The 24,121-nt window shown below is 49.2% G+C and overlaps 4 protein-coding genes and 2 non-coding genes across 7 annotated transcripts in view; 2 read left to right on the forward strand and 4 right to left on the reverse strand.

The window, feature by feature from the left end:
* LOC135817849 (uncharacterized) overlaps nt 1-1,892 on the reverse strand; it is a 2,462-nt gene extending 570 nt beyond the window's left edge. Inside the window, exon 1 of the mRNA XM_065331125.1 lies at nt 1-1,892. This exon is cut by the window's left edge and continues 570 nt beyond it. Coding sequence (XP_065187197.1) covers nt 96-1,880 — 1,785 coding nt within the window. The 5' untranslated portion in view covers nt 1,881-1,892 and the 3' untranslated portion in view covers nt 1-95.
* Nucleotides 1,893-5,544: 3,652 nt separating this feature from the next.
* Nucleotides 5,545-6,891, forward strand: LOC135816835 (dynein intermediate chain 2, ciliary-like). The gene has a single exon (XM_065329936.1). It carries the CDS (start codon nt 5,545-5,547, stop codon nt 6,889-6,891), a length of 1,347 nt encoding a protein of 448 aa, XP_065186008.1.
* Nucleotides 6,892-7,181: 290 nt separating this feature from the next.
* Nucleotides 7,182-18,244, forward strand: LOC135816643 (dynein intermediate chain 2, ciliary-like). Of its 2 annotated transcripts, none has more exons than XM_065329803.1 (3): nt 7,182-7,547; nt 14,096-14,351; nt 17,296-18,244. In XM_065329803.1, exons 1-3 carry the CDS (start codon nt 7,188-7,190, stop codon nt 17,307-17,309), a joined length of 630 nt encoding a protein of 209 aa, XP_065185875.1. In that variant the 5' UTR covers nt 7,182-7,187; the 3' UTR covers nt 17,310-18,244. The 2 variants fall into 2 exon arrangements, with proteins under 2 accessions (XP_065185875.1, XP_065185876.1); XM_065329804.1 differs by having other exon boundaries at nt 14,096-14,345.
* Trnav-aac (transfer RNA valine (anticodon AAC)) lies at nt 10,900-10,972 on the reverse strand. The gene has a single exon. It is a non-coding gene; the product is annotated as a tRNA-Val (tRNA).
* Nucleotides 11,873-11,954, reverse strand: Trnal-aag (transfer RNA leucine (anticodon AAG)). The gene has a single exon. It is a non-coding gene; the product is annotated as a tRNA-Leu (tRNA).
* Nucleotides 18,245-20,617: 2,373 nt separating the features above from the next.
* On the reverse strand, nt 20,618-23,727 carry LOC135817852 (E3 ubiquitin-protein ligase TRIM71-like). The gene is made up of 2 exons (XM_065331126.1): nt 23,534-23,727; nt 20,618-23,080 (listed from the first exon to the last, which is right to left on the reverse strand). Exon 2 carries the CDS (start codon nt 23,070-23,072, stop codon nt 21,294-21,296), a length of 1,779 nt encoding a protein of 592 aa, XP_065187198.1. The 5' UTR covers nt 23,073-23,080; nt 23,534-23,727; the 3' UTR covers nt 20,618-21,293.
* Nucleotides 23,728-24,121: the final 394 nt, after the last annotated feature.

Genomic DNA, 24,121 nt, shown 5'->3' on the forward strand with positions numbered 1-24,121 from the left:
ACCAGGGCCGTGCTGATTGTAATGACACTCTGTGTTTGGCATAATGTACTTGATGTGTGGTTTTGCTCCAACACGTCTCTTTGCTACTCTACACCTTATTCGCCGCCTATTGTAATCGACTCGCCAGTGTTGTTGAGACGGAAATATGGATACCACTTTCCTTCACCGCTAGCGTGGTCAGAGGGTAGGCTGAGGATCTTCACTCGTTCCATGCCTCGGAACAACACCTCGATCTTCTGACTATCTACATCGATAGTCAAACACACGTCGCAATCCTTGCGTGGTAAAACGAGGTCAGACGACTTGTCATGCGCATGCTGTTGACAATGGTCATCGCACCACCACCATCCTTGTACCTCACTGCACGTCTCTGCTTCCCTGACTGTAGCCCTGTCTTTCAGCTTTGCTACACCCATGAAGATGTTGTGATGATCTTCCCAGTTGGTCTTGAAACGCCAGCATCCTCTGCCGGATGAGTATCCGTTAGTACCTACAGCGGTTGCACAGTCGGTATTAGTAGCGGTGACAGTCCTGCTGTCCTCAGACAATGATAGTGAAGTTGAGCGTACACGACGGCTGAATTCTTCCATGTAATAAAACGTATACCAGGCGACCTTCTTCTTTTCAGCTGATGATACATGTACAGGATAACCACCAAAGACAGGTTGGAACGCTTCAGTCTCACATACTGGTTTACCGTTGTCGCTCCAGTTCATTGTCAACTGCATTTTCTGCACATGATCATCAGGGTGTATCACGCTTACATGGACATCATCCGGGACGGTATCAACGTGAAGTGGTCGATTGTCAAAGCCTTGGAGTGGAAATTGGAGGAAAGTCATATTCGCCTCCGGTGTTGACTTCTTCTTAATCATATAAGGCACCATCCTCTCCACGTCCACTCTAGTTGAGAACACAGTTGTTTGTGACTTTACAGTCTTGACAGCATTCTCCACTGCTTCATCATCAATGGTCACACCTAGCTTTCCAGTGATATGAATCATTGGTGTGTCCAGGTCTTCTGATGTCATGCTACTCGTAGCGTCCAGAATACTGCTGTGAAGCGATAAGACATACTGGTCCATTGTTGATACTGTGTCTCTGGAGGAAGCATCAGAACAGCCTTCAGCAAGGCGATCACCAAGCACCTGGATTGTGTCAATTGTCTGGCGCTTTGAATTCAGCCGGCTTTGCACAGACTCCAAGTGTATCCGTTTTTTCCACCTGATCTGGTCGATCTCATCCTTCACACGTTGCTTGTCTTTCTCCAAGGCTTTGATCAGATCGTTGTAAAACGTCTCCACTTTCTTAGATGCATCACTAGCCTGCTCGTCAACTTGATCCACTGCAGCACTGAGGTCTGTTAGTCTGTCGTCCAAACCGGCCAGGACAGACAAGCCCGGAACACTGCTGATTTCCTTTACGGCTCGGAGAATTTCTTGCCTCTGCTTCTGGACAACATCCGTAGCAGGAACCATTCTATGTCCGTCGCGCATGTGCGCAGCACAACATATCCCGCATACAAGAGCACTACAGGTTTCACAATACAGCGACAACACCTGGCCAGCGTGAGCGGGACATTTAGCTTGCACTTGGTCCGAAAGCGGGTTCGACCCGCCTTCGGTAGTGTTGGCGGTGTACAAAGTACCAGCGGAAGGTGGCAATGTTTGCCACGCTGGGCGGCGAGCGCTCCCCGCAGCAGCTCCGCCATCGGTCAATTTTGTTACTTTCCTGCACAAAACACAATGGATGCTGGCCGTCTGCGGATTGATGCTGTCCTTCAGGCATCCATCACATAGGACGTGCAGGCAACGAAGCAAACGTCCAGTGTCTGGCTTTTCAGCTTCGCACTGGACACACGCCCTAGAAGACCTGAACATTGCGAACGCTGGGGAGAAAGGCTTTTCAGCGATAGAAAGACTGAGACCCACCGTACCTGTATGGAACAGTGTAGATCTACTGGAATGTTTCGAGATCGCCCATGACTGTATGGCTATGTCTATGTGACTCGGATTGTGAGGCTGTTTCTGCTATGGACTGCAGCAATGTTGAAGGGGATGTCCCTCCACGTCTCCACAATGAATGCTGGCCGTCTGTGGATTGACGCTGTCCTTCAGGCATCCCTCACATAGGACGTGCAGGCAACGAAGCAAACGTCCAGTGTCTGGCTTTTCAGCTTCGCACTGGACACACGCGCTAGAAGACCTGAACATTGCGAACGCTGGGGAGAAAGAAAGAAAGAAAAGGTTGCGCTTCAACAGTTCCAGTGCGATGTGAAGATTAGAAACCTTTTCCGCGTCTATATTTCAATGCCTGAGCCGAGCGATAGAAAGACTGAGACCCACCGTACCTGTATGGAACAGTGTAGATCTACTGGAATGTTTCGAGATCGCCCATGACTGTATGGCTATGTCTATGTGACTCGGATTGTGAGGCTGTTTCTGCTATGGACTGCAGCAATGTTGAAGGGGATGTCCCTCCACGTCTCCTCGGATCAAGGCGTGGACTTAGGAGTTAGGTGGATGTACATAATTGTATGGTTGTAGCAAAGCCTGGCGTTCTCGTATCCCAGGTGATGTCAACTACATGACATGTTGCATCTGTCTTTGGAGTAATGCCAGCGTAGATCTACGTGTCAGAATGTCAGCAGGCCCAAATTGCAATTTCACGACATATTTTACCTTCAAATTATCATAACTTTAGTCTCCATTGGCCGAATTCCATGATCTCGCGCTTCTTGGAAAGGTCCGTCCGCGACGAATGCACAGAGCGCACATTAGACATCTATAAAGCCACAAGTCGAGCGCCGCCACTTGCCAAACTTGCCCCAGCGCCAGATGTGCGGGCAGAATCCAAATTGTCTCGCCATTTCACTCTCCTCCATCGCTGGACTTTGAATTTTTGTGTACAGAACATTTATTTGGTTTTTACGTCATGATCATAATGCGCTTGGTGACGTAACTGTAATGCAAAAAAGAAAAATCTGACTTTGAAATGTTCCCGAGCGCATAAAAATCGCAATTGCCGTGATTTTACTTTCGGCGGACGATATCGTTGCAAGGGAGTGTCGTAGCTCTTCGGCGATTGTTCGAGACGATAGCCTGGTGTTTTCTAATGGCGATAGACCCTTCGATCGTGGAATTTGGTCAAGAAATGACTGAGATATGATGGATTTACTGATCGACGGATACCGGTAGTCGTAGATTTTTGACTGGTCGGACGGATAAGGGTAGATCTACGTGTCAGAATGTCATCCACTTATCTATGGTGAGGAGCTGGTTTGGTTGTCATTGGTGATGATGGGTCCACAATATTATTATTATTGCTCAAATCTGTGGGCAGCAACTGTTTCGCTCTGTTAGAGCTCCTCAGCACAGCTCAGAGCACCGAAGCGCAGCTCTTCGCAATGAAATACGTTTCCGTGAAGCAAAGCATTATTATAAAGAGCTGCAAACCCCGCCAAGAGTGCTCGAAATGCTCCAAGTGCAGTGAGCAATTATTGCTGATATTATATTATTACGTACTAGAATGTCGGCAGGTTCTTCACAGCTGGAAACTGGGAATAGGTTTTGGTGGATAATGCCTGGGAAAATTGGCAGATTCTGCTCGAACAACAGTGAAATTGACTATAACGCTTGTGGTGGACAATTCCCCGCGGAAGTTCTGGTCCTCCTCGTTCTGTATCCACAGATACATGTAGCAAGCAAGCATGGTAGAGTCTACTGTTGGTACATGTACATGTATTAGATAAACCTTGTTTTAGTTCACACATGCTGTTTTAGTGTTGGACCTCCGGCCGGCTCACCACAAAGTAGCACAGTCTAGATAATATTACAGTGGTCCCTCTATAATCCGGCACCATTAATTTTGTGCCACGAAAATCTGCTGGATTAGGGAGGGTGCTGGATTAACAAATCTGATTTACTGCTGCAATGTGCATGAAGAGGACATTTTGGCTACTGAAAATTGTGCTGGTTTATCGAGGGTGCTGGATTATAAAGTGCCGGATTAGAGAGGGACGACTGTATCTGTTCACGAAGCTAGCGAGTAGAGGGATGCAGAGATAGAGTGCAGTGTGGTCGGCTAGCTGTGGCAGTCTGCACTCCAGTCTCCTCGCCAAAGCAGAGCGTCTTCCGGTCATGGGGTGCGCATGCGAGAACGGCTCACACCTCATGACTGGCTGTTCACAAACTGACAAAGCTAGCGGGTAGTCTACTACATGACTTACATCATTGTAACGATGGCTCGGCTAGCTAAACCGCGAAGGTCACAATCTGTCAATCATCATTATCGACTGGATTAGGTCCTTGATCCCCTGGCATGTACGTCTGCACTACAGGTAGATCTACATGAATACAACTACAACTAATTTAGTCATTACTTAGGGGCCGTCCGTAAATATCGATGTTTTTTTAGAGACGATATTGGTGCTTCTCTCCCTTGACCCCCCTCCCTCCCCCCAGAAGACGCACATGTACATGTACATCTAGATCATGGATCGAATCAATATTTTTGGATGTTCATGAAGTGCCCAGGTTGTTGAGGGTCCGGTGTAGGCGTGAAAATCCCGCCGCACTCACGCAATAGCTGCATCGCCTGGGCCATGGGGGGAGCGAACCGGGTTGGCGCTGCAGTGCTCACAGCCATCGTGTACTGGTGTAGCCAAAGCGGCTACGCTCGGGCTTGAATTTTTTCAAATCCTTGTTCAGACAGTGAAGACTGGAAACTCTTGTGGAGTTCGTCCGTGTTTGTTCGCACTGCCTCTACGTCTTGAAAAAGGTCTCCTGCAGGCATCGTTCGGCCGATTTCCACAATCAATAGCTCAATCTTTTGCTCTTGAAATTCGCCATGGGCGTACAGCTTCCAATTTTTGATTTTGTTCTTGTGTCGCGAGTTTTAGCTCCGCGAACAGAAGCTGGTTTCACATTTCTTGTATAGCCATTTAGACGTCCGCGTGCAGGGATCGGCGAAACTTACTTCAGATATTTACATCGATATTTTTCTGATGCTCGAAAAGACGCACATGGCTCAAACCCCCTCCCCCCCCCCCAGACGCACCAATATCGTCTCTAAAAAAACATCGATATTAATTTACGGACGGCCCCTTACAAGTAGCGTCCGTCTACTGGCTGTGCCGTTCCAAAACTCCAATGATGATCATGTAGATCCGTTCCTCCAGTCTAGTAGTACTGTAGTACTAGTACGTAGTAGTGACTAGTAGTAGTAGTACTAGTCCTGTCTCCACTCTCCACTCGTTCACATCTCACATTGCGAGCAGGCAGCACACGTAGATCTACTTCTCTGTACTTTTTTTGTAGACCCGCACGCAGCTGCGTAGACCATGGTAGACACTCTGACAGTTTGGTGCTGTAGCCAGTGTACATCTGGTACATGTAACATGGTGTAGGCCAGGGACTACTGGCAGTACTGCGAGGCAACCGCTGCGTCGGCTCTACCGTCCTGCAGAACTCCATTTCCTCTCCTTTCTCACATAACAAGTTTCTGTCTGGGTTGGTCGACGGGAAACGTTCCTGGCCCTCAACCATGAGTATCGAAAAAGATAACCTGCAGTTGATACGTGAGGCCGTTGCTTCACTTGCAGCCAAGGATCGAGAGAAGGAGAACGCCAAGCTGAAAGAAGCCGAGCGCCGGGCCAAAGAAGAAGAAGAGGCAGCGGCCAGACGGAAGGCGCAGCTAAACGAAGTCATAACCCGAGTGTTGAAGGCCACAAACCCTCGATTACCGTCCAACGTAACACGCTATAACTACAAGGAGGGCGCTTACAAGTCTATCGGTATTACGGAGCACATGGTCGTCCACTGGGAGATGCCCAGCTATCTCATTCGAGCGGATTCAGAAGAGGCTGAAAGACAACGCTCGCGCGCTCTAGATTACGAGAGAAGCGGCTCGCTCACCACCACCACCTCCCGACGTTTCTCGCATTCGCTAGACCCGGACGAGCAGAGTGACGGGGAAGAGGACGACGACAACGACAATGAGGATGATGACGGGGAGGAATCGTCGACCAGGAGAGCAAAGAAGGAGAAGAATGCGGACGCATCCAGAGAGGGCGGCGGTGCTGCCGCAATTGCCGATACTGGCGGAGACTCGAAGCTATTGATCCAGTTCAACTACATCGATCGTGAAACTCAAACCTTGGATACATCGTTTACATCGACACGCGAGACGATGACCGTTCCGCCAAAGCGCGCCGGCTATTCAGACAGTGTCACTCAGTGGGAGATCTACGACAGGTGCATCGAGGAACAAGCGCGCTTGGAAGCGGAGAAGAAGCGGAAAGCGGCTGCCAGTGCGCGCCAGCCGGCAGGCGGAGCGCAGGCGCAGGCAGCGGCGGAACCTGAGCCACTACCGGAAGAGCCAGACGAGCTTGAGATCACGATCAAGCTGGAGAACCTGGAGCCCAGCGGTGGTTCAGGAGGCAAGAAGAAGAAGACAGGTGGCATAGGGGGCAAGGGTGGTGATGATGATGGTGACGCCGAGGAGCCTGTGAAGGAGCACGATTGCTCGGCCATCAGCAAGGTGGCCAAGGTCATGGAGCGCATGGTCACGCAGAACGGCGTGCGCGATCGCATTCACGACATGGTGTACTTTGACGATCCGCGCGACGGCACGGCAGGCTACAAGAAGGCCGGCACGCTGCTACACCTGTGGAGCGTGAAGGGTAACTACGGGTTCGGTATAGCGGTGAAGTCGTTCTGCCTGTGCCCACGCTACTCGGACATGTTCGTCGCCACCTGCTGCAGCGTGGACCTGATTGACAAGGTGGGCGAGGGGTCGGTGTGCCTGGACACGCTGAAGAACCTGGCGTTCCCCGACCACGTGATGGACATGGCGAGCGGCGTGATGAGCGTGGACGTGCTCCCGAAGTAATGCCACATGCTGTGCATCGGAATGCTGGACGGACACGTGGCCGTCCTGGACGCCCGTCAGCCCAGCGCCAACGCCATACTGTGCGAGAGCCCTGTGCTAGAGCGGCACACGGACATGGTGTGGCAGGTGCGATGGCAGAAGGACGACCCACAGCGCCGTCTCAACTTCTTCAGCGTGTCGTCCGACGGCTTTATCGTGCAGTGGACGGTGACGAAGGACGCGCTCGCGCGGCGCAATATAACTCCCATCATGCAGCTGAAGGACAAGGCGAAATCCCCATCATCCCTGAGCCGTGGATGGAGCCGGAGAAACAGCTGAACTTGGTGCGTGGAAGCTGCTTTGATTTCATCCCCACCCTGGACAACGTGTACCTGATAAGAACCGAGGAGGGAATCATACACAAGTGCTCCACGCTTTACCAGCAGAACTACATCCGCTCATTCCAAGCGCACAACTTCACCATCTATGCGGTGCGTTGGAACCCATTCCAGCCGCGTGTGTTTGCGACGTGTGGAGTGGACTGTTGCGTGAAGATCTGGGATGATGAGCGGCCAGAGACACCGCTGTTTGTATTCGACCTGGACGACCCCGTGATTGACTTCTGCTGGGCACCGTACTCGTCAACCGTGTTCGTCGCCGGCACAATGAACGGATATGTAAGTGAACTCCATGTGTTTGTAAGTGCATGGTGTGTGTGTGTGTGTGTGTTTGTGTGTGTGTGTGTGTGTGTGTGTGTGTTTGTGTGTGTGTGTGTGTGTGTGTGTATGTGTGTGTGTGTGTGTGTGTGTGTGTGTGAGAGTGTGTGAGCGTGTGTTGGTGTGCTCACTCGTGCACGTGTGTGCTCATATGTTTGTCTGTATGCTGCGAGGTGTTTCAATGTGAGTACCAGTGTCTGCTCCAGAGCCAGTTCAGCCGGGTCAGCGGCCCGGTTGGGGTGTACTTGGACCCGTTTGAGCAAAGAACACTGGGTCACATGTGTCCCGGTTGGGAATACATAAATACATCACGGAATAGAAAAGGACATTATGGAAACGAGTTACTCTTAAAGGGGAAGTATACCCTAAAATCAAATTTTCACCAGTTGCAGTCTTCTGGATGCTGAGTCGAATGGTCTTGGTCCGAGGAAGCTGCGACGCTCCCTTCCTTCTTTTTTCCCAACCGAACCCGCGCACTTCCACCGAAACTGGGTGACTGCGCCCTACTAGATGGGGATTTGTATGCAAAATCTCACTAAAAGTGCTATGTCGTTCTTGTAAAAGCACGGATGATCGCGATTGGCCCATATGTTGTAGTCTTTTGGACGCTGAGTCGACTGGTTTTGGTCCGAAAAGGCTGCGATGCAGCGTTCCTCCTTTATTCCCAATCGAACATGGTTGAACAAGCGGTCACGTGCTCCTGGGTGCCCAAATCACCTGGTCACCGCGCCAGCAGGCGACAACTTTCACACGAAGGTTCAACTCGAGTACAACTCGAGTGACAGGACTGCACCCAAAAAAGGTCAAACAGGCTAGTAAGTTGTACCCTGCAGGCACGGTGACCAGGTGACTGGTGTACGCAGGAGCACGTGACCGCTTGTTCAACCATGTTCGATTGGGACTAAAGGAGGAACGCTGCATCGCAGCCTTTTCGGACCAAAGCCAGTCGACTCAGCGTCCAAAAGACTACAACATATGGGCCAATGGCGGTCATCCGTGCTTTTATAAGAACGAAATGGCGGTTTTAGTGACATTTTACATACAAATCCCCATCTAGTAGGGCGCAGTCACCCAGTTTCGGTGGAAGTGCGCGAGTTCGATTGGGAATAAAGGAGGAAGGGAGCGTCTCAGCTTCCTCGGACCAAGACCATTCGACTCAGCACCTCGAAGACTACAACTGGTGAAAATTTGATTTTAGGGTATACTTCCCCTTTAACTCGTTTCCATATGTCCTTTTCCTTTCCACTTTTATTATTGGCTCAATACCCGAGTTTCACATCACGGAATTCTATAATATATTTACAGCTCCCTGATGTACATGTAGATGCAGTAGCCGCACTTGAGCGTACCCGGCTCTGACCCGGTTGAAAGAGTTGTGCCATGTACAACTGTACCTGGTTGGTTTGAAATCCTAGAGCAGGCACTGGGTACACCTATAGCAGATAGTGGTTGGGCAGGCACTGGGTACACTTGTAGCAGATAGTGGTTGGCCAGGCACTGGGTACACTTGTAGCAGATAGTGGTTGGGCTGTTGGCGTCGGGTTTCACTGGTTCAATTAAGGGTTCACTGTGGTGCATGCATGTCACTTTGTTGGTTTCAGTGTTCCCATACTCCTGATTTGAAGCATACGTACATGTACATACACTTGTGGGCTAATCAGTCTGGCTGGATCAACTCTTGTGTGTGTGTGTGTGTGTGTGTGTGTGTGTGTGTGTGTGTGTGTGTGTGTGTAATGAATGGTGCTGATGAAACCTGTCAGATCCACTCTGATTTGCAAAACCACTCCGCATCCCATTTTTGCTGTATCAAGTACGAGCACCTTCACTGGATGCGATTGGATCCCGGGATAGATAACTTGATGATGCCTTCAATCCGTTTTCTGTACAATGCTCTTCTCCACCTACGGGGGGGGGGGGGGGGGGGGAGAGGGGGAGGGGGGGGGGGGGCAGAGTAGTCGCGAGTAGTAGTACAGTGCTGACAACTGAAATCCGACCCTGGCCTGAGCGGTGCGCTCACATCGCAAAGAATGTGAACCCACCGCTCAGGGGGTCGGATTTCAGTTGTCAGCACTGTAGTTGACAGGTTCAAGTTACTGCACAGTAGTGGCAACAGTTAAATGCGCCACATAACTACGCGTGGCCAAAGAGATCCGACCCAGGAGCCGAAAGCAGCATCAAGGCTCATGCAGCCCTCGAATGGGTTTTGGCCCATGCATGATGTAATTTCAAATTGCATGATGTAATTTCAAATTGCATGATGTAACTGAAATGGAAAAGCACTGCTACGTATGACTCGTGGGTTGGATCTATTTTGCCTCGACAGTACTTTCCACCATCCCAAGAAATTCGCTTCACATTCTGACCGGAAAAACCTATTGATGAATACTCCACGGTCAATAACATGTAATTATCGCCCCTCCCCCCGAGACACGCACATCATAGCACCATAAAATGGGGTTGCATTTTTGTTGTTTTTGCCATGTGATTAAGCAATCACGAGTGAAACGAGGGTTGCCTGCTGCTCCTCGTTGCTAGTCTTAAAGAAAAAAATCACGCCTATCTGCTGCTGCTAGCTGCCAATATTGATTCTGTCCCTGCGTTTGCCACCTCCAACTGCTGAGGTGCCTCGTACTGTGGCACTACCACACCTTTGTCCGCCCTGCGTTGTTCCGGCATCGTACTCTCGTACTCTGCTCATGCTGCCGTACTCTCGCGTTGTGGCCTCGTGGGAACGTCTTACGCTATTTGCGCTTGCCACGTGCTTATGCGGCCCGCCTTACCTGGTGGGCTCTCGCGCCTTATTTCCCATTATAAGCATGGTGGTGTCTGTCATTGTGGACCGGGCGGCATCCGGGGCCTTCGCCTCTTCCATACGTGGTATGTTTTGCTCCGCCACACCGCCTGTTCTATCTTGCATACTCGGTTAGTACTGTACCTTGGCTGAGGCTTAGTACGCGCACTGGAGTCCTTCCGTGCCATGAAAGGAACTGCTTCCTAATATAGAGATTAGGCGCCATGAGCCCTGCTTGTAGTAAACATTGCATTAGTGGCGCTGATACCTTTATGCAAATATGGGGCAGTCTCGCCTGCGCATATGGGCGTACTCGTACTCATGGTGCGGCCTGGGCTTTCCCCAGTACGGCTGCCCGCCATTGCATGCCAGACACCCCCATTGCTGCGCGCCTAGCCACGCGCGTGGCTTTTGCCTGCTGCTCGGTTGTCAGCGATAACTACAGTTTGCCGTACGCTGCAAACCTACATTCACGATAAATCCACACACTTACAGAGTGCCAGAAGACAAAAAAAAGGTCATTGTTTCCACCCGGGATCGAACCGGGGACCTTTCGCGTGTTAGGCGAACGTGATAACCGCTACACTATGGAAACTTAGACATGTAATGGGCTTTCAGCACCTTCTATTGAATGGAATAATGCAGTCCATCAAACAGGACAACGACAGCGTTACTGGGATTCGAAGCGACGCTCTGGAGTGACTAGAGCCGAAGGGTCGGGTTCCACTGCGCCTTTGCTGCTCCGCGGCACTTGGCTACATGCAGCGGAGCAGCGCGGTTCCACTGACACTCGCCATTCGCGGTACCGCGGTTGTGCTCCACTTCTTTTTAATGACGTTTTACCTGCATACCCGCGCGAAATCAAAATAATCCTCGTCATCTGGCCTGCGCAACGCATTAAAATTTGAATTTTAAAATTCTCGTTTACAAAACAATGAAAAATGCCGGAACAGGTCAAGCCGCGACCGCGGCTCGCAGTTTTTGAACACAAATCGTAGCGAAAGCTCTCGGTGAGCCGCCTACTCGCTGCTCCAGCTCGAGCCGCGGCCACAATGTCAATGGTAATGAGGATGTTTCTTGACGCAGATGACGTACAGCGGAGCCGCAGTGGAACCTGGCCCATAGTGACCGCGCCTCGAGCTGGTGCAGCGAGGCCGGGGCTATGGATAGATAGCGTGCTCGCAGTCCGAATGTCTGCCATGATCATGCTGGGGATTTGCATACGCGCAGTGAGTTTTTTTTCACACACTCAACCAAGCCTCTTGTATGTACTGGCAAAATAAACACAATAATTACAAGTGCAACCTCGACAGCACAGGAAGAAAAAAGAGCAAAAATGGCTGTGAAAACAGTCGAGAGAGCAAAGAACGGCTGTGAAAACAGTCTACATATTGAGCCTCGGGAGAATAACCGATGCTGCTCATCGCAGTGAGTTTCTTTCAGAGAGTGATAATGCGATGATAATGAAAAAAAAATAGTATGAAAAAAGGAATCCTGGCAGCGGTGGGATTCGAACCCACGCCTCCGAAGAGACTGGAGCCTTAATCCAGCGCCTTAGACCACTCGGCCACGCTACTATTCACGAACTATCTGGCTAGTGCTTCGCTGAACGATATGGAGCGACAGGATTTGAAGTTGCACTGGTTGTTGGGACACAGCAAGATTTGCCCAGATCCCCGGAAAATGCATTGCTGAGTTATTTTTTCATGAAGTATCACCAGGCATAGTGGTGGCCTGCGGAAGCGAAGGCTAGTTTGTGTGTTTCTGAACATTCAAGCGATGCCAACGCGAATCCCGCGAATTATTATTATTATTTTATCACCAGTGATATGAGTCATGAGACTCATGACTACTGTTAGCTACCTTATGGTTAGATTACTGTAAAGTGAGAAACTTTCGCTAGAGATTAATTTTCCCTATTTTCACCACCATCACACATTCGCGAAAATAAATCTCCGCAAACTGCTCTGTGCATTGATCGTAGACAGTAAGGTTCAACTGAAGAGATACGATCGCAAAAGTTTCTCATCGTGAACCAGCCCAATTCATGAAAACGCCCAATGTGTGTGCCGCGAAAGTTTTATCGCTTTTTAAGAAGGCGCAAGTAGTAAGGATCTGACAGACCTGTCCTCCCTGGATTTGATGATGGTTGTGATTAGTGGTCCTCACGGGTAGCCGGGTACCCGTGCTACCCGTGAGGACCTCGGGTAGCACGGGGAGAGAATAGTACCCGAAAACCCGAAGTCGCAGATGACATAATGTATAGTGCACGTGCACAAATTTATGTTATACTCTGCATGTCTACCCAGTGTGTAGCTGTAAGGGAAGGGGTGCATTGTGGTGTTATCATGGAAACATTACCTGATCGGGTACCCTTGCAACCCGTAGAAAACTACCCGACCCCGATACCTGAAGAAAATGCTACCCGACTCAGCCTTAATTGTGATGGTGATCACCGGGGGGTCTGGAGAACTTCAAAGGGATGCTCCTGAAGTTATCTTTCCGTTTTGTACAGAGCCTGACGATGTAATGGAGTCTGGCCCCTGGGGTATTTCTCTGTGCCCCAGATAGGGGCCAGCCCTAGGCATTCTGTACCGTAGTCCTTGGCTCACTGTACATGCTTGACTGGTGTGACGCATAAATCAGCTTGCACAGCAGTCAGTCTCAATTTCACCGACCATCTACTGCCATGGACATGTAATCCAGTCGATTGACCAGGGCCTGCGCCCTCAGCGCCTACAGAACAGTGCACAATCATGTTGATCCGATGCGACCAGTGTGCTGCAACGCATAATGATTAGGCCACCTAGAATTAATTCGTTGTTTCGGGTCACTTCACTCATCCGTACCAGGGTCGGTCGGTCGGGTTTATTTTTTATTTTATTTTATTTTTTTATTTTGGTTTACGTCCATGTACATCGAATAGCTTTAGTCCACCTAGCCAGTCGATCAAATCTGACTGTACAGTGTAGATAATCCAGCGCAGTCATTGCCCCATCAGATCCAGGTCCCCTCCAGGACCAGATCTTGGCCTCGCTGGCAAACGAGTATGACGAGCAGCTCTCATCTTGAAAACTTCTGTAAATTGCGACAAGGTAGCGAAGCTGATGCTGTTTCAGGACCGATTGCGGATCGGAGATAGAAGACAACGTCGTCACCAAGCGCTGCATCCTGTCATTTGGCTAGCCGTGGCTGCTTCTGAGGTCGATATCTGGACTGCTATTATTAGGGTCGCGCCTGTACATAGCACAGTGTAGTCTGTACATTTGCATGCACTATAAAAAAAAACATTTTGCGGTCGGGTGAAAAAAGACGGTCGGTCGGGTGACCCGAAACAACGAATTAATTCTGGATGGCCTTACATGTATGTCATCAGGTCATGCCCATATACTGCTTACCCATGGCTGCATGGCCACTGCGGCGCCCTGGGGCTGCTAGATGTGCGACCGGATTTCCATGTCCACGACAGTACATAATGTATTCTCCTAGGATCATTTTTTAGAGAAGCTGTTTTCCTGCCTCGGGAGTATGCCACAGCATTACAGCTGTTCGACATTGTATGGCTAAGAACAAGTCGCCGCCAGCAAGAAACGCAGCACACCCAATGTGTAACACACCCATCCCAATAGATCACCCACTACACACAATTACAACCATTGAAAAACAATCGCCGTTTCGTTTGCTTGCTTTTGTCCCATGCCGGTGTACACGTGTGCAGGCCCATGTGTACGACTTGGACATTGACAAGTACAACCCGCTGTGCAAGCAGGACGTCATACCGTACAGCAAGAATCGCCTCACCAAGGTGCACTTCGTCCCCTCGCAGATGCTTCTCATTGCCAGCGACGATCATGGCAACATACACACGTACAAACTGATGAACGAAGTCATCGCCTGGGTGTGGGAGCCAGCCGATATGGCCAGCGGTAACAAGAAGAAGAACAAGAAAGGTGGCAGAGGTGGCAAAGGTAAAGGTAAGAAGAAGACACTAGGAGCTAGGAGCAGCTGCTGAAGCAGCCACACTTGCAAGTCGCATGTATCCGTCCTACTGCACAGTGCACACAAGGTGTTCAAGCAGCCATGCTTGCTAGTCGGATGCGGCGTCCTCCAGGAAAGTGCAACTGTGAGGAAGGAGTTTTTGGTATTACCAGCTTTGCACTTTACACTCCGATTCCCTTTAGACAGGACATTTACCAATGTCGGGGGATCTACTCGACGGATTACTGCTGCTCTATTCTGAAACTTTGTCTCATGAATTGAAAATTCGTCAATTCACACATTCACACAATTCGTACGCGTGTTTGTTGTGATGAGGAGGGGCGCCGACGTCGTCTCGAAGCACAGAAACTCGTTAATGCCAATGCCGAGCGTATTGCCGATGTCGCAAAGAGGCTGATGGAGAACAGCGACAGCGAAGACGAGTCGGAACTGCCTTCAGCATCCGCTGCACCTAGCGCAGCCCAGTCCTGTCTCAGGGCCGAGCAAAAGCGCTTCGGTCGAGTGACACGATGAGACGAACCAGGCTCTCAGGTACACCTACAGCGCGCAACGCAGTCCACAAAGCCTCACGAGGCACAGAGTCATACGCCTTCTTTACATCAATAAAGATTGCAAAGCTGCTGGTGCGGTGTTCGTACAGTTTCTCTGTCAGCTGGAGGACAGAGAAAATCTGGTCGATGCAGGAGCGGCCTCGCCGGAAGCCACATTGCGAATCCGGCAGTTCCTCCTCAGCCAGTATCTGCAGGCAGTTTTGGATGAGACGGCCCACAACTTTGCCCACCACGTCGAGAAGGGCAATGCCCCTCCAGTTGTCACATCTGGACAGGTCACCCTTTTTGGGGATCGGTACAATCTCGGCATCACGCCACGCCTGGGGCACGCAACTCTTCCGCCAGACTTGATGGACTAGCTCTAGTAGAGCGCCAGTGAAAGCAGGACCAGCATGTTTCACCATATCAGGTAGAATGCCATACTCTCCAGGGGCCTTGTTGTTGCTCAAGCTTGTGATAGCTCGGTGAAGCTCGGCCGCAGTTGGCAGCTCAGCCAGTTCGTTGTTCTTCGGACGAGCAGTCAAGGAAGCTAAAACATCTGGCTCAAACTGGCTTAGGATGTTGAGCACTTGTTGAAAGTGTTCATGCCAGCGCTCTGCCTGGTCTTCAGCGGATGCACAAATTACACCTTTGTCACGTATCGTCGTAACTGCTTTCGGACGGGGCCCTGGAAGCAGCGCTGGATATCCCGGATAGCCGTCCATGGTGATGCTCCGCGGTTCTGCGCCCTGCCTATGTCTGTTTGGGCTGCGGTACGTTCCAACCACTGGTTCTTGGCGTGGCGAACACCTCTTCTCGCCCCGGAACGGGCGAGTTTGTACTTTGTACAATCACTGGCGTCTCCGCTGGCAATCAATCTATTAAACGCTGATCGACGCTCCTCAATCAGTGGTCCAAGCACGTCCTGCTGGTCAGAGAACCAGTCAGGTTGCCGACATGCAGAGAAGCCAAGAGTGGTCTCCGCAGCAGTGGACAGCGACGTGGCAAGGGCATCCCAGCGCTCCTCGATGGACGCGGCTCCGGGGATATCCGCAAGACGAGAGGCAACTGACTCCTGATACGCTGTGACATGAGTGGGGGTACTCACATCAGCATTCGTTGCCATTGGCGAAGCAGGTGACGGTTTCAGCAGGTTTACGGCAAAGCGCCGCAGTTTGGGCGCAGCCTTATCACGAGACAGCCGCATCCGCTGAAGCTGAACAGTGAGGCATACCATTCGATGATCTGAGCCACAGTCCGCATTCAGCACAACGCGAAAATCACGACACAGGAGTCGGTCGTTTTGACGCATGATGATGAAGTCTACTAGTATTGCGTGCCATCGCTTGGTCCTGGGGTGCTGCCAGGATTGTTTGTGGAATGCTTTCTTTTGAAACCAAGTGTTGCAGACGGTTGCATTGTTCATTTGCAGGAATGAAAGCAACTCCGCGCCTGACTCGTTACACTCGCCAAAACCATGGGATGGCCAAAGGGCACCCCAGCCCTGCAAGCCCAGGGACCAAGGTAAAAACCAAGGAAAGTAGACTTGCAGGCAGAGCTCCAAAAAATGCAACCGTCTACCAAGGCCACCAAGGCACACACACACGCACACACACACACACACACACACACACACACACACACACACACACACACACACACACACACACACACACACACACACAACACACACACACACACATACACACACACGTACAAATCACATGAGTTTGGGGATAGATTAACTCTCTCTCCAAGGAGGATGCTGGATAAATTTTGGCCAGATGATATTATCATTATTTTTATCCGCTCCTTGTGCATGCAGTGTTTGCGCAGTGATATTGTAAAATTAACACTCACAATCCTTGTGCAGTGTTTGCGCAGTGATATTGGAAAATTAACACTCACAATCCTTGTGCATGCAGTGTTTGCGCAGTGATATTGTAAAATTAACACTCACAATCCTTGTGCAGTGTTTGCGCAGTGATATTGTAAAATTAACACTCACAATCCTTGTGCAGTGTTTGCGCAGTGATATTGTAAAATTAACACTCACAATCATTGTGCAGTGTTTGCGCAGTGATATTGTAAAATTAACACTCACAATCCTTGTGCAGTGTTTGCGCAGTGATATTGTAAAATTAACACTCACAATCCTTGTGCATGCAGTGTTTGCGCAGTGATATTGTAAAATTAACACTCACAATCCTTGTGCGTGCGGTGTTTGCGTAGTGATATTGTAAAATTAACACTCACAATCCTTGTGCATGCAGTGTTTGCGCAGTGATATTGTAAAATTAACACTGACAACTCAAGTAGCTGCACATGAAGTGATGCAAGCACTCATCATGTGTATTGACCTGCTTCTGGTGCTCTGTCTCTTCCGTAGGTCCGTGTCTTTGACCTGAGCGTGGACAAGTACGACCCACTCTGTCAGCAGCTGGTCACGCAGAAGAAGAACATGCACCTGACCAGGGTCCGCTGCAACAAGGAGTTCCCCTTCTTACTGGCCGGGATGATCGCGGCTACGTGCAGTCTCCGAAGCTGTCGCCAAACTTGCGCCAGGCCCTTGCGTCCAAGACCTACTCAACGGAGACTGAAGTCGCCAAGATGGCCAAGCTCATCGCCTGGGTTCAAGAGCAAGCAGAACACAAATAACCACGCGGGGCAAGTGTGCGTTCTCAGATTGCCCCTGGAAAAGCAGGTCAGTAGATTCGTCACAGACTGTACGGTGCTCCGTGTTTGCTGTGGTTTCTGCGACTGTTGACCGTGGCCATTTCCCCAGGCCCTCGTATTGATTGAGAGGATCGCTTTGAGCAATTGTTGGAGAGCTATGGAGAACAGGTTACTATCAAGTCAAAACTCTGATCTAGGAGTGGAACTGGCCAAGGGAGCATTCACCGGCTTCAACCATGCCCCTGCCACACTTCTGTTACATTGAACATTTGGAAATAGTGAGTTCCTTGTTAGGCTCGTGACTATGCTGGTATGCTTTTTCAATTTTACTTGAGCAATTATTTGATTGTATATTGCAGACACGCATGTGCATATACATATTATCGTCTGGATAAAGATATCACTACATTTGCACTACCCAGTCATTCTGGATTTGAATTGGAATGAACACTAGGAAGCCTGCATAATAGCATGGAGTCAAGTGTACATATCTGTACCCAAGCATGCTTGGGCAGTGTCCCCACGCGTGGACTGCCTGGGACAGGCCTCCGAAGTACATACGTGTGTGACTGTCTGTATGCATGTCATTTGATTTGATCTACTCAATCTGCGCTAGTAATGGTGTGCTCTAGACTCATCCGTGACTTCTGCCAGCAAACTGAGATGATGCCGTGGTGTTGCTTGCTAACTACTCGGTGTGTGTGTGTTCAAGTCGAAGAGGCGGATGTACTCATCGTCATAAACTGGGTGCTGCTGTAATGCCTCACCAGCGCAGACCACTTTAGAGCGCCTTCTATCCCCAATGTTGTGCTTTCATTGCTGTATCTTCAGTAAAATTATACAGTTTGAGCAAGTTGCAAAGGTTTGAATATTGGTACTTTAGAACGTCTGCCAGTGCCTGATTGTGTAATTTAGAAGTAAGAAGATGGGTTGAAGCTCCCCAGGATGTATACTAGTATTTGAAGCAAAAGCATCTACTGTGTGGCTGGGTTTGAGTCGAAAGATGTGGACTTCTATCCAGTACCTCGGGAAGAGATTCGAAGCATTTGAGGTGCGTGTTGACTACCATATTGCCCATAATGTAAGTTGCACTTTTTCACGCTTTTAAAAGGGCATAGAAGGGGAGAGAATTCCGATCAAGTGTGACATGATCCTACCTCAGTATATTGCTATAATTATTATTGAAACAAAAATTATGGATCAGATCTGAAAATGGGAGTGTGATTTATAATCAAGTGCGACGTATAACCGGTGAAATAGGGTATAGTATTATGCTTCCTGATTTCAAATCAAGTAGCTTTGCTCTGGAAGAAGATGAATTGTACAGGAGTACGGGAAGACAATTGTATACTGGTGAGCAGTGGTGAGGGTGGGAGGAAGGGGGGGGGGGTATATTGAGACTAGACTCTTTTGCTACCGTATCCGGAACTGCCCATTGCGGCAGAGTTCATCCATGCTAAACTCCATGCTAGTTATAACAGTTATGACATGGTACCTCCACAGTAGGGTCTGTTCACACAAACACCCAAGTCAGCCGGTCATCAGTGATTTCGATTACAGTCCATTCAGAAAAAGATAGACTTCGTGCTTTTGACCATAAATGGGTCAAACGTTGAGTTTTTTTAGAATGTTTTTCTGCAATCCCCTGTGGAATCCTCTTCCAAATGCATGTACATGTATGTTAGCTTCTGAAGTCTATTAATTCTGTCCAAAAATCAAGCCATAACAAGAATAGGATTTCGGCCAGGTTTTGCCTCAGAAGCACTGAATTTGGAAAACCATCAAAGTCCAGGCCGTTTGACCTGCCTGCAACAGTGCATTGTGCGGTTCGAACTCCAGTTCAGTACCCTTTTTGGACTCTTCTTCAAATTTCGAATTTCGCAGCACTGCACTGTGTGTGATAAAATCATGAAAAATCGCCAAATACGGGAGCTCGGAAGAGCCAGTGTCCATTTTTTATTTATTTTCACGAATGGACTATAGCATCTGATCATGTTCATGTTGCTCCATTTTGTCAGGTACATGTACACTCCAATGTACTGTCCCCGGGGAAAATTGCAATTCCGCGGCCGCGTTTTTTCCGCGTTTTTTGCGATTTTTAAAAGACCGCGTTTTCCGCGATTTTCCCGCGTTTTTTGAACTTTTTTGTTGCACTACACGTACACACAGTGCACTGTTCGGTCAGGAACGTCTCATCGTGGCGGCTTTTTACTCAAATATGACGAGTGCTTACACCAGAGACTTGTAAGGCTGTCATCACACCATGGTACAAAGCGCTGCGTCTACGTCCACGTAAGGAGTTTTTGGTCGGTTGTCATGATGATCCGTATACGGGGTGAAAACGGGAGCAGAGGAAACGGGAGACGTAGACGTGGTATGGAGAGGGGGGTATACGACTTTTTGTATGAACGTGCGTATCTACCCCAGCCTTTTTCCGAGCGACCCTGTACTTCGATGTACGTGGGTTCAAATTTCTCCAAAAACCTGACTGCGTGTACGCGTCAAGAACTGTGCCTGTCTGATGACACGACCACCCGTTTTGGTTTTTTCACCATAGACGTAGACGTAAACGGGAGTCGGAGAACGTGGTGTGATGACGGCCTTACTGATTGATTTCACTACATACTCATTGAAAATTGCCGCACATCAATATTATTCACCGCATATTTACCGCAAATTTACCGCAAATTCACCCCAAATTATGCCATATTATGCCGCGTTTTCCCCGCGTTTTTGCGATTTTTTTCCGCAATTTCCCCCGGGGACAGAATGTACTGGTTAAAAAAAAAAAATTAAATTATCGTGTCCGTTCCCGAAGGGAACTCACGACGGCCGCTAACACCCGATAAACCCTAGCGGCAGATGCAGCGCCTAACGGTGGGGGTGAGTGGATAAGTCTCACAACCACTGGCACAAGTGCCGAAAAAGACCCCATTAGCTGCATCCATGTACCCCTTGTGCCTGGCCACAAGTTCCCAGTTGACTGTGGGTAGCAGCACGGCTGGAAAAACCGCTCCTGGTTAGCCGAAGCTATAATTGAAATGTGAAAAGTTAGACGTGGCATGATGCTGTACAATGTACAACAGGAGTGTAAATATTAATAATATCAAAATGAACAACTTTCTATGAGACAAACAAATATTCTGGAAGGAAAAAGTACAGACTTGTCAAGTTATACATAAGCAGTCGGAACCGATGAAACATTTACATGTACATACGGAAAAAATAATAATTATCGTCAAAAGAGTGGAGAAAAGAAGAAAGAAAGGAAAGGGACGGTGAGACTAGAGGTAAAAATAGTACACCGTGTTCTATTGTTTGCAAAGTGAAGGCTGTGTAGTGTAGATATGTAGTGTAAATATGTAGCTTGTAACGTCTTCAAATGAGTGAGACCATAAACACATTTACGTGGCAAAACAAGGAAATGTTTACCAGCACACACACACACGTGCACAATCAGCATTATCAATGAGGTGATTGGCCACAGAAGAATTCCGTTTCCGATCAACGGCACGAACATGCACTAACCCGTGAATTAGATGTACGATTCGACTCATCCGGTGTTGTCGCACTCCAACACACACTCCCACACATCCACACGCACACCAGGGCCGTGCTGATTGTAATGACACTCTGTGTGTGGCATAATGTACTTGATGTGTGGTTTTGCTCCAACACGTCCCTCTACTACTCTACACCTTATTCGCCGTACTAGCGTATTGTAATCGACTCGCCGGTGTTGTTGAGACGGAAATATGGATACCACTTTCCTTCACCGCTAGCGTGGTCAGAGGGTAGGCTGAGGATCTTCACTCGTTCCATGCCTCGGAACAACACCTCGATCCTCTGACTATCTACATCGATAGTCAAACACACTGGGCAATCCTTGCGTGGTAAAACGAGGTCAGACGACTTGTCATGCGCATGCTGTTGACAATGGTCGTCGCACCACCACCATCCTTGCACCGCATTGCACGTCTCTGCTTCTCTGACTGTAACCCTGTCCTTCAGCTTTGCTACACCCATGAAGATGTTGTGATGATCTTCCCAGTTGGTCTTGAACAACCAGCATGCTCTGCCGGATGAGTATCCGTTAGTACATACAGCCGTTGCACAGTCGGTATTAGTAGCGGTGACAGTGCAGCTGTCCTCAGACAATGATAGTGATGTTGAGCGTAAATCACGGTTGAATTTATTGGAGTAATGAGGCACATACCAGATGACCTTCTTCTTTTCAGCTGATGATACATGTACAGGATAACCACCAAGGACAGATTGGAGCATTTCAGTCTCACATACTGGTTTACCGTTGTCGCTGCCCACTGTTAACTGCATTTCCTGCACATGATCATCAGGGTGTATCACGCTTACATGGACATCATCCGGGACGCTATCAACGTCAAGTGGTCGATTGTCAAAGCCTTGGAGTGGAAATTGGAGGATATACATATCTGGCTCCGGTGTTGACTTCTTCGTAATCTTATAATTCACCATCCTCTCCACGTCCACTCTAGTTGAGAACACAGTTGTTTGTGACTTTACAGTCTTGACAGCATTCTCCACTGCTTCTTCATCAATGGTCACCCCTAGCTTTCCAGTGGTGTGCATCACTGGTGTGTCCAGGTCTTCTGATGTCATGCCACTCGTAGCATCCAGAATACTGCTGTGAAGCGATAAGACATGCTGGTCCATTGTTGACACTGTGTCTCTGGAGGAAGCATCAGAACAGCCTTCAGCAAGGCGATCACCAAGCACCTGGATGGTGTCAATTGTCTGGCGCTTTGAATTCAGCCGGCTTTGCTCAGACTCCAAGTGTATCCGTTTTTTCCACCTGATCTGGTCGATCTCATCCTTCACACGTTGCTTGTCTTTCTCCAAGGCTTTTATCAGATCGTTGTAAAACGTCTCCACTTTCTTAGATGCATCACTAGCCTGCTCGTCAAATTGATCCACTGCAGCACTGAGGTCTGTTAGTCTGTCGTCCAAACCGGCCAGGTCAGACAAGCCCGGAACACTGCTGATTTCCTTTACGGCTCGGAGAATTTCTTGCCTCTGCTTCTGGACAACATCCGTAGCAGGAACCATTCTATGTCCATCGCGCATGTGCGCAGCACAACATATCCCGCATACAAGAGCACTACAGGTTTCACAATACAGCGACAACACCTGGCCAGCGTGAGCGGGACATTTAGCCTGCACGTGGTCTGAAAGCGGGTTCGACCCACCTTCGGTAGAGGTGTTGGCGGTGTACAAAATACCAGCGGAAGGTGGCAATGTTTGCCACGCTGGGCGGCGAGCGCTCCCCGCAGCAGCTCCGCCATCGGTCAATTTCGTTTCTTTCCTGCACAAAACACAATGAATGCTGGCCATCTGCGGATTGACGCTGTCCTTCAGGCATCCCTCACATAGGACGTGCAGGCAACGAAGCAAACGTCCAGTGTCTGGCTTTTCAGCTTCGCACTGGACACACGCGCTAGAAGACCTGAACATTGCGAACGCTGGGGAGAAAGAAAGAAAGAAAAGGTTGCGCTTCAATAGTTCCAGTGCGATGTGAAGATTAGAAACCTTTTCCGCGTCTATATTTCAATGCCTGAGCCGAGCGATAGAAAGACTGAGACCCACCGTACCTGTATGCAACAGTGTAGATCTACTGGAATGTTTCGAGGTCGCCCATGACTGTATGGCTATGTCTATGCGACTCTGATTGTGAGGCTGTTTCTGCTATGGACTGCAGCAATGTTGAAGGGGATGTCCCTCCACGTCTCCTCGGATCAAGGCGTGGACTTAGGTGGATGTACATAATTGTATGGTTGTAGCAAAGCCTGGCGTTCTCGTATCCCAGGTGATGTCAACTACATGACATGTTGCATCTGTCTTTGGAGTAATGCCAGCGTAGATCTACGTGTCAGAATGTCAGCAGGCCCAAATTGCAATTTCACGACATATTTTACCTTCAAATTATCATAACTTTAGTCTCCATTGGCCGAATTCCATGATCTCGCGCTTCTTGGAAAGGTCCGTCCGCGACGAATGCACAGAGCGCACATTAGACATCTATAAAGCCACAAGTCGAGCGCCGCCACTTGCCAAACTTGCCCCAGCGCCAGATCTGCGGGCAGAATCCAAATTGTCTCGCCATTTCACTCTCCTCCATGCATCGCTGGACTTTGAATTTTTGTGTACAGAACATTTATTTGGTTTTTACGTCATGAGCATGCGCTTGGTGACGTAACTGTAATGCAAAAAAGAAAAATCTGACTTTGAAATGTTCCCGAGCGCATAAGAATCGCAATTGCCGTGATTTTACTTTCGGCGGACGATATCGTTGCAAGGGAGTGTCGTAGCTCTTCGGCGATTGTTCGAGACGATAGCCTGGTGTTTTCTAATGGCGATAGACCCTTCGATCGTGGAATTTGGTCAAGAAATGACTGAGATATGATGGATTTACTGATATGATCGACGGATAGTCGTAGATTTTTGACTGGTCGGACGGATAAGGGTAGATCTACGTGTCAGAATTGTCAGCCACTTATCTATGG

Source organism: Sycon ciliatum, chromosome 5 (genome assembly GCF_964019385.1).
Source record: "Sycon ciliatum chromosome 5, ocSycCili1.1, whole genome shotgun sequence".
Taxonomy (NCBI): Eukaryota; Metazoa; Porifera; class Calcarea; order Leucosolenida; family Sycettidae; genus Sycon; species Sycon ciliatum.